The sequence below is a fragment of the Aegilops tauschii genome, chromosome 7 (genome assembly GCF_002575655.3).
Source record: "Aegilops tauschii subsp. strangulata cultivar AL8/78 chromosome 7, Aet v6.0, whole genome shotgun sequence".
Taxonomy (NCBI): domain Eukaryota; kingdom Viridiplantae; phylum Streptophyta; class Magnoliopsida; order Poales; family Poaceae; genus Aegilops; species Aegilops tauschii.
The window spans coordinates 203,472,981-203,483,270 of record NC_053041.3 but is presented as its reverse complement, the minus strand read 5'-3'; the positions used below and the strand labels follow the sequence as shown (position 1 = coordinate 203,483,270).

At 47.4% G+C, this 10,290-nt stretch overlaps 1 protein-coding gene across 1 annotated transcript; it reads right to left on the bottom strand.

The window, feature by feature from the left end:
- Positions 1–517: 517 nt before the first annotated feature.
- Positions 518–7,022, bottom strand: LOC109775957 (phenylcoumaran benzylic ether reductase Pyrc5). The gene is made up of 5 exons (XM_020334662.4): positions 6,629–7,022; positions 2,089–2,223; positions 1,378–1,615; positions 1,034–1,237; positions 518–931 (listed from the first exon to the last, which is right to left on the bottom strand). The coding sequence occupies exons 1-5, from the start codon at positions 7,001–7,003 to the stop codon at positions 774–776; spliced, it is 1,110 nt and encodes a 369-aa protein (XP_020190251.2). The 5' UTR covers positions 7,004–7,022; the 3' UTR covers positions 518–773.
- Positions 7,023–10,290: the final 3,268 nt, after the last annotated feature.

Genomic DNA, 10,290 nt, shown 5'->3' with positions numbered 1-10,290 from the left:
TGAGAATTTTGACAGGGCCATAAATATGATTTAAATTTTTTTCCCCAAAAAGGGCAGGAAAGAAATAATTAAAAATGAGATATATTGACCAAGGCTGGCCAATATAATTATATATCTGGACTTTGCAAGTCCCAGTGAGTGTCTAAGAATTTTGGTGGAATCATCTCATGTCTAGAAATGGTAGCTCCTTTGTAATGCTAGGAAGAAAAGAATCATTCCCAAATATGAAAAGTAGGTTTTAACAAAGAAGGAATAAAGATTTGATGAATTCCAGGCATTGAAATATGGGCAACAATATTCCTTGGATGTAGGATCAACCACGGCAAGCTCAAGTTTCATCTCATACCAAATTCCAAGTTTCAAATAGATCCCAAAAAAGACAGAAGACAGAACAAAGTAAAAAAAATCTCAATTCAGCTTTTTGGCGTGTGACACTTATTCATCATTTAACAAAATGGCAAAGTAAAATATCTAAATCAATTATTTAATTAATGCAGTAATGCTTATGATGCAAAAATTAAATAACAAACAATTTCTAATTTGGCGTAAACCCCCGGGCTGTTACATACGGTATCATGTTCCATCAAGCTAAAATTTCCAAATTTATACAACCTCAGTTTATATATTCTAAGCTCAAGGGAATGCAAGATGCATTCCTCACATGATTGAGGTCTCACACTATTACGTAATTCACGTGCCATTCTAATAAAAATACACAACCTCCAACATTTATTCAAAGTATATGAATATTGGGGACGATAGGATTTAGGAGTTTAAAGGAACCTATTTAGGTATTCATCCACGGTAATGTAAGGCACATCAGGGTAAAGCTGAGTGGCTTCAACTCCAAATGATGGGTCGATCTCAAAGTTAGTGTGGTCCCCCTTCAACCAGACAGAGTGGCTGATTGCCAGTGGTACACTCAGCGGCCCTGACGACTCGGAAACATACCCGAGAGAGCAAAATCAGTACAAAAGATAAGTATAGACGGCAACTACAACATTATGAGAGAAAAAAAGGCTTTTACTCTGACCTTGAATCTTCTTCAGGAGTTCGTCTTCTGGGAGGTACACCCTCTCAAGTGTCTTACCAAGTTTCTTCTCCCAGAGTGAGACAAGCTCGTTATGGGACAAAGTGTTGCTTGGTGGCCTCAGATACAGGATTTTGTTCAGGGTCCTTGGATCATCTACAGCTTTAATAGTGTAGGTTCCCACGTCTTCTTCCGCCGTAAAGACTCCTATTGTCGAAAATACACACATAAGAGTGCAGCCATAATCCCATTCCTTGTTTGATTTAAATTCCGTTCTCAAAATAGAGATTAATTTCTCATATCGTAAAGCTGAACAATCATATTAAGGGCATCTTGATCAGATCTACCTTTTACATTTCCATCACCCATAATGAGAACCTTCTCAGTTGGAGGCTCCGTGACCCCAATCTGCGCAAGGCTTCGCAAGAAACGACCAGCAAAGAAGTTGGAAGAGATATATGTGTAGGGAATTCCCTCAGCCTCAATGGCACGCCTTATACGAGCTTTCCCACCGAATACTGTCTTTGCAGGTTCAACTGCATGGTTACGATCCACATCATTACCATACTCTGATGGGAAGAATCTCTGCAAGAAGCTCATCAATATCAGAGTTCAGTAAGAACTGCTGTAGAAAAATAATAATGACACGAGGAATGCATGGTATCAGTCTATCAGATATGAAAAGGGGCACATTCAACATGTTTTGAACAAAATAACCACAACTAATTCCCGTCCATCTTTATGATTTTTTTGTCCACCATGTTGTGGAAGGCAGGGAACAGCCTAAGTGTCAAACCAGTTTCTTAGTACCAAAATGACTAGTGTTCTCATCAGCAAAATACGAATACTTGAAGAAAATGCAATTCACAAATTGTTTCACATAAAAGAGTTTAGGGTGCACAGTTCGTTGCAATTTACAGGCCATCATTTAACAGTTTTGCATAACCATCAATAACAAAGAAATTTCGAACTATATTATCAGCTAAAGTATTCACAGTAAGCCATAAGGTGTGCGCACGTAACAATTTGATATTGATGATTGGGACTTTGGAAATTACCTTTACATGCCCAACTTCCTTAATTGCCGAGATAATGAGAGTTTGATCCGGTAGCTGTTGATAACCCACGGCCGAGATCACAACATCTGCTGATTTAATGGCTGTCACCAGGCTCTCATGATCATACATATCACCCTAATGATCCAACAGTAATGTAACAGTTATACATCACTATCCAATCAAACTTATATCTTGAGGTCATTATTTTAGTAATCAACACGGGGTAACGACACAATCAGGGATGGCTATCATCCTTGCCAACATTATAGTTTAGTCTTGGATGGCATGAAAGGTCGTTGACTGGCCGCCGCCTTATGAAAACATTTCAGTATTTTATCTAATAGGACAACGACTGTGTTACAAAATATGTCTTTTGTCCCCAGCAAATTGGGGCTTGAACACTGGAGAATCTTAAAAAGCCTAGCAGATTTGATAAAGATGAATTCTGTACATAATCCAAGCAAATCACCTAATCTTTACTTTCTTGAAGCCATCTTACATGACTGTTTATTTGATCGACTGAATCGAACAGAATGAAAGGGCTCCTTGCTCTAGCATATTTCTAAGATTTTTTTTTCGTCTGAAACCTCGAAATTCCTTGATTTCTGTCTTGTTGAATTTATCTATTTTAACCGGGCTAATCCCCTTTCCATTACTCTCATATCTGTCTTGTTCATAGATATGCCACAACAGAAACCAAGTTCGCTGCTTTGTTTAGCACTCGCGCACCGCACATGGGACAAGAAGAAAAAAGAAAGCCGCCATGAAGCAATCCAGAGAATTTCTTATCACTGTTTCTGCTATCATTCTGACCCAAAATGGCGCACCATCCTTAGTGAATGGGCCATGAAGAGGAGACAGCAACACTAAGAACGGTGCGAATGGTGCTAGGTTTAACAACAGGAGAGAAGGTTTCTTCGTAATCAATTCCTTGTTGCTGAGAAAAGCCACGACAAACCCACCTGGCTTTATATCGTGAGAGGCTCCCATCGGAGTGGAACTTTTGGCGAAAAATCCATTTGCCAGAAACAATATTTGTATTGGGAGGACGAGGAACAAGTTGCCAGGTGTTGTTTTGAAGTAAAGCATTATATTCTTCTTGCATGGCAGCGGCCCAATTGGGATCAAGTAGAGCAGTTTTGTAATTCTTTGGAAGAGAAGTGAGAGATACGGAGGTATGAAGGTTTAGGCGGTCTTGGGGTTGATGAAATCTTGATTTGGCCCTAGTACGCATGCGATGATCATTAATCGGGGCTGCTGTAGGAATAGCACGAGGGGGTAAGGTGGGTACTGGTGAGTCCGGCGCAGCGGAAGAGTCGGACGAAGGAGTAGGGCTGGGTGGTGGAGTGGGAGCAGGGCTGGGTGGTGGAGTGGGAGGAGGGGCCGGGGGTGTTGGGGAGGGAGCAGGGGTCGGGGGTGTTGGGGACGTCTCGGGTGGGGTGAGTGTATGGTTGGGATTGGCTATGGTGGGTGTTAATGGTGGTGGTGATAAGTTGTGTTCGGCAGGTAGGGGAGTATATAGTTGGAAAGGACGGGGAGAGGGGGTGTTTGCGGAGCTAGGGGTGTTGGATGGTGTAGTAGTGCGTTGTGAGAAAGGAAAAATGTGCTCAGCAAACGTGACATGACGAGAGACATGAACGTGTCCGGTGTGAAGGTCGAGACAGCGATAGCCTTTGTGCTCGTTAGAGAAGCCGAGAAAAGCACATGGGATAGAGCGTGGTGACAATTTATTTGCAGAAGTGGCGTAGGAATTGGGAAAACAGAGACAGCCGAAAACACGAACCGCGGAGTAGTCGGGGTGGGAAAGAAAGAGGGAATAATAGGGAGTAGTGTTGGGTTTAGTTTTAGAAGGTCGAATATTTAGAAGGAAGGTGGCCATGTGTAGGGCTTCAGCCCAAAACTTGGGAGGCATAGATGATTGAATGAGGAGAGTGCGAACTATATCATTGAGGGTGCGAAGAGAGCGTTCTGCTTTACCATTTTGAGGGGAGGTGTAGGGACATGAGAACCTAAGCAGGATGCCATGTTGTAAGAAGAAAGTACGATTTTTAATGTTATCAAACTCGCGACCATTGTCACATTGGATAAAGCGAATTGGGAGGAAGAAGTGAACAGACACATAGCGTTGAAAATTAAGGAAAAGAGAATGGACCTCGGATTTGTTGCGTAGAGGAAAAGTCCAGACAAAGTGGGTGAAATCATCTAGGATAACAAGGTAGTATTTAAAACCCGAAACACTTGCAATGGGAGAGGTCCATAAATCACAATGTATTAATTCAAAGGGATAAGTGCTACAAGAACTAGAGGAACTAAAGGGAAGACGCACATGTTTGCCTAATTGACAAGACTCGCAAAACACAGAATTATGAGAGTCCCTATTACATGGTATGGTAAATTCACTAAGCATAGAAGCTAAGACGGCGGGGTTGGGATGGCCCAAGCGACGATGCCAAAGATCGACGGAGGCCAGCATGGATGTTGGAGGGGTGGCGGCAGGAACTCCATTAAGAGAATAAAGATCACCGGAGCTATTGAAGCGAGCGATCTCGGCCTTGGTCAGGTAATCCTTCACAGATAGACCAAAAGGGTCAAATTCAACCGAAACTAGATTGTCGCAAGTAAATTGGCGAACAGAGATAAGATTTTTAATGAGGGCGGGTGCAACTAGAACATCGCGAAGTAAAAGAGGTTTGGTGGAAGAGGGAAGTTGAGCCTGACCAACACAATATATAGGAATAGATGATTCATCTCCAAGGATAATGGAAGGGAAAGGAGATTTAGTGCAAGAAGATAACCAATTACTAGATGCAGACATATGACTAGAGGCCCCTGAATCAAAGATCCAATCCGTACCTGAGTTTCCTTGTGCAGCAAAGTTATTCATGGCCTGGAGAAAGGCAGCTTGATCCCAGCTCGGCGTCGCAGGTGAGGGTGGCGTCGGAAGCAGTGCCGGCGGATACGATGGTGAAGGCAGTAGGGCCGACTGGGGAGTGTAGTAGGCATTGGCCGGCTGTGGTGGGGGTGGCGTCGGGAGCAGGGCCGGCTGAGGTGTGTAGTAGGCGCCGCCGTCGGTGCTGTAATGACCATAAGGAGCATACGTCGGGGCGGCGTGATAGGCATTGGCCGGCTGTCGGGGGTTGAGAACCCCGGGAGCACCAGTAGGCGGCCGAAGGCCGGGTTGCCAAGCACCTGAGTATGCCGGCGGAGCACCGAGGATGGACGGAGCGGACTAGGGCATGGGCCATGCTTGAACAAGCCCCGTCCAAGGATCATGAGGAGGCCGCCATGCAACCGCAGATGGAGCACTGGTGGGTGGTGCAGGACTCGGTGCTGGTGATGTCGTAGGCGGAACCGAACGAGTCGGCGGCGGCCTGTAGATAGGGTTTTTGCCGCGGTAGTTCGGACTAGGACGCCAGCCTGGGGGCGGTTCAACAGATGACGATGCGGACGGCCCGGCGGCAGGAGCCGGCCTGGAAGGCGGCGCTGGTGTAGACGACAGAGGAGGACGAGCCGCAGCATGAAAGACCTTGGGGCGAGAGTCCTTGCGAGCTTGTGTTTCCGCCGCGAGTTGTAGTAAGGAACGTACTTCAGCGAAGGTAGGAGGGGGCCGTATCATCGGTATGAACGAGGCTTGCTTGTCAAAGTCTTCGCTGAGGCCGACGACGACGATATTGATTAGCTGTGAGTCGCTAACTGTATCGCCGAGTTCGCGGAGCTCATCGCCAATGGTCTTAACGCGCTGGCAGAACAGGTTCACCGGGGCGTCTCCTTGCACCATATTGCGAAGCTCGGTGTGGAGAGCGTTTTTCCGAGCGTCGGTGTTGCTTTGAAAGAGCTGACAGAGGGAGTGCCAGATGTTGGCAGCGGTGGCGCCGTCGTGATCGAGTATGTTGAAGATCTCGGTGGTGATGCGGGTGTAGAACCACTGGACGATCGCGAGATCGTCTTTCAACCATTGCGGATCGTCGAGGCGGGGAAGACAGTTGGCAGCGACATGCGAGCGCAGGTTGCAGCGGCCGAGGTGGAGATCGAAGAGATGTCTTCAATGGTAGTAGTTGTGGGCGGCGAGATCAAGAACTATGGGGATGTAGGGGCTGACGTCGGAGATTGTGTCAGCAAGAGATATTGGTGCGGCGAGGATGGGTGTAGGATAGTTTTGTGGAGCTATGGTGAGGGCCGAGAGAGAAGCGGCCGCGGCGTTGGCAGCCTTGGCGATGAGTGCGGCCCGGCGCTCGAAGTAGCCGGGCGGTGGCGTTGGCGGAGCCATACCCTAAACCCTGGGACTGGTATCTGATACCATGAAAGCTGGATAAAACTGTTGCTTATTGATGATTTGATGCGGCATACAAGAGTATATAAGAGGGTACAAACCGACTTTGAATAGGGGTATAAAACTGACTTGGACTAGAAGTCGTATACCGTAATGACTACTCTAATACTTAGTACTAGAAGTTAGACCTACCAACTTCATAAAAGGAGAGATAAAAACAGAGGAAGGATCTGGATAAGAATAGCAAAGAAGAGCACGAGGGCTGCTGACCTCGACGATGGCGACGCCGGCATCCCGGAATCCCTGGAGGACGGCGGCCTTGGCTGGGTCGGCGGGCGCGGCGTCGCGGACGAGGACGGCGGTGGGGTGGCCCTCGCGTGCGCTGGCGGCGACGATGAAGCGGCCGATGTAGCCGGTGCCGCCTATCACCAGCACCCGGCTCCTCCCCTCACCTGCAGCCGACGCCATGTACAGCAGAGCCGAAAAATAGAACAAGGCAAGAACAGAACGGAGAGGCAGAATGTAGTGGTTTTCTGAGAAAATAAAAAATGGAAAAGTGCAGTGAAGTGGAGATAGACGAGGCCGCGAGTACAGGGGAAAAGGTGTGATTCGACGAAGAGTCGTGACTCGGAAGGAAGGCGGCATAGTAGAGCTCACGAAATGCACGACTCTTGAAACAGACTTTCGTCTCACTTTATAACTAAAGCAATGATATTAGTAATCAAATTCGAAACAAAAAAAACAAGGGCTGGGACAACAACACAATCATGCCCAATAAACACAAGAGAAATAAGAAAAAAAACATCTAGTGGATGCGGACAAGCGGCCCTACGAGGACGATAGTCGACGCGCTGTAGCCAGAAGCGCATCAAACATGAGACCAAAATGATCGCGGTCACGCTGCCTAGAAAGCAGGTGCCGGTGCAGCAGAAATGGAAAGAATTTGAAGGAGTTAGACCCTTGCCTCGGAAACACCCGCTCGATCACCATTTTATTACGTCTTGTCCAAAGAGTCCACGACATCGTCGCAAAGATAAGCCAGAATGAGCGGCGATGTCGCCCAGGTTGGATAGCCCTGATTTGGAGGAACTTCGCAAGGTTCAGGGCCTCCCAGTGGGGCCCTAAAGCTTCACAGATGAGCGTCCATAGGACCCGAGCCGTCGTACATGCGTACATGAGAATAGGATATGGGTCTCAGTCTCAGGCACCATGCATAAGGGGCACAAGCCATCCCCGGACCATGCCGCTTAAGCACATCGGTCCCCGAAGGGATGCGATTTCTAAGAAGTTGCCAAACGAAAATCTTGATCTTTAAGGGCAAAGGGGCCTTCCACAAGGGAGAGAGCTAGGAATAATGCCTGGTATGCCGAGTTGATGGAGAACTCACCCGACGGTGAGAGCCGCCAGGATACGGTGTCCGGATAGTCCAGCAACACCGGCAGTAAGGCTGCCCACAATCTAGTCCACTCAACATTCTCCACCTGCCCAAACGTCCGATGAAACCGAATATCCCACTGCCCAGATCGGGAAGCCGTGGAGACAAGAAGTGATATGCATGATTACTTATAGCCTCGTATTTTTTTATTCGAATCTTTGGTTTAGTTAGGCCAACTAGATCGATTTTTCTTGCCATGGGAAGATGTGCTGTATGATGGGTTCGATCGTGTGGTGTTCTTTCTGTTGGGGAACGTAGCAGAAATTCAAAATTTTCTACGCATCACCAAGATCAATCTATGGAGTAATCTAGCAACGAGGGGAAGGGGAGTGCATCTACATACCATTGTAGATCGCGATGCGGAAGCGTTGCAAGAACGCGGATGAGGGAGTCGTACTCGTAGCGATTCAGATCGCGGTTGATTCCGATCTAAGCACCGAAGAACGGTGCCTCCGCGTTCAACACACGTGCAGCCCGGTGACGTCTCCCACGCCTTGATCCAGCAAGGAGAGAGGGAGAGGTTGGGGAAGACTCCATCCAGCAGCAGCACGGCGGCGTGGTGGTGATGGAGGAGCGTGGCAATCCCGCAGGGCTTCGCCAAGCACCGCGGGAGAGGAGGAGGAGGGAGAGGGGTAGGGCTGCGCCGAAAGAGAGACGTTCTCGTGTCTTGGGCAGCCCCAAACCTCAACTATATATAAGGGGGGAGGGGGCTGCGCCCCCTCTAGGGTTCCCACCCCAAGGGGAGGCGGCCAGCCCTAGATCCCATCCAAGGGGGGCGGCCAAGGGGAGGAGAGGGGGGCGCCACTAGGGTGGGCCTTAAGGCCCATCTGGACCTAGGGTTTGCCCCCTCCCACTCTCCCATGCTCCTTGGGCCTTGGTGGGGGGGGTGCACCAGCCCACCTAGGGCTGGTCCCCTCCCACACTTGGCCCACACAGCCTTCTGGGGCTGGTGGCCCCACTTGGTGGACCCCCGGGACCCTCTCGGTGGTCCCGGTACATTACCGATATCACCCGAAACTTTTCCGGTGACCAAAACAGGACTTCATATATAAATCTTTACCTCTGGACCTATAGCGACCAGACCTCAAATGGCCTGTGCTGCTGTGCACCAGTGTCATCCCTGGATCAGTAATGCTGACACGCACAGTACAAATGGAGGATTTATAACAGAGTAGCAATCACACACTTATTACATCGAATATCTCCAAAGAGATTAAGTATGATAAACATGGCTTAAGGCCATCTAACAACGATAACAGCGGAAGACTTGGAAGATAAGTGAGTCCATCAACTCCAGCGGCATCACTGAGTATAAGACCACGACCTAGGGCACCTTACTCGTCGTCTGAAAAGTCTGCAACATGAAACGTTGCAGCCCGAAAACGGGTCAGTACATAGAATATGCTGGCAAAGTAACACATAGAGAACAATGAACAATGATAATGCTATACTATATGCATTTATGGCTGGTGGAAAGCTCTATGGTTACAGTTTTGCGAAAAGCCAATTTTATCCTACTGCAAAGGAATAAATTTTGTTTAACTATCATGGTGGTTGAAACATTGAGAAGGTACCTCCAACTCAATCCCAATTAAGTGTCATCATTAACCCAACAAAATTGATTATAAGTATCACGGTGATGAGATTCAAATGAAAATCCAGGTACTAGATACTCAAGTTGTCCATAACCGGGGACACGGCTAATCATGATCAGTTTGTACACTCTGCAGAGGTTTGTGCACTTTTCCCCACAAGACTCGATCGCCTCCGCTTGATTCTCGCACTGCATGATGTTTGAGAAACGGATGACCGAGACACAGTCTTTCAGAAACAATCACTCTTTACTCTGGATGGACCGGTACACCTACTTTCCCCTACATCTGCTAGTCCACCTCTTCAAGAGATCCTGTAACCTACTCAGCTATGCTAGAGCCATAATAGCTTGTGGCTGCACACGGAAGTTTCTAGCATGAATAATCTTATGATCCCTTTGAGCCTGGGTGGCGGACCTTATACATACAGACAACACTGGGTTCTCCAGGTGCCTCAATCCACCCAGATGTGAGTTTTAGTTGCCACCTTAAGTTGAACCATTATTAAACATCTCACATCTGTCATGAATATCACTCAAACCCAATCCACGTCTACGAGCATAGCATGGCAATAATAAAAGCAATGTAGAAGTAACTCCCAAGGGTTTGATAAATGAAACAGGTAATAGGTACTACCTCAACTACTTCCCAATACCCACAGTTTATTTAGATCCTAATCATGCAATGTGTTTGAGGAAATAGATCTAATGCAATAAAACTGGGTAGGAACGGGATATGATCAAAGTGTTACTTGCCTTGCTGATGATCCGCAAAACCTAGCGAGTCGAAGTAACAAGCGGCACACTCCGGGTACTCTATCGCAAACAAACAAGCATACAATCAGTACTCATCTAATGCACAGATAAAACTCGTATGAAAGATCCAACCAGAAAGTTCAACTTAAG

Excerpts from the sequence above, each read along its gene's own strand:
- LOC109775957 (XM_020334662.4), bottom strand. The coding sequence starts at position 7,003 with ATGCCGCCTTCCTTCCGAGTCACGACTCTTCGTCGAATCACACCTTTT. Across the intron at positions 2,224-6,628 it reads CCGGCGTCGCCATCGTCGAG|GGTGATATGTATGATCATGA; the intron begins GTCAGCAGCCCT and ends TTGGATCATTAG. Across the intron at positions 932-1,033 it reads ACTCCTGAAGAAGATTCAAG|GGCCGCTGAGTGTACCACTG; the intron begins GTCAGAGTAAAA and ends CCGAGTCGTCAG.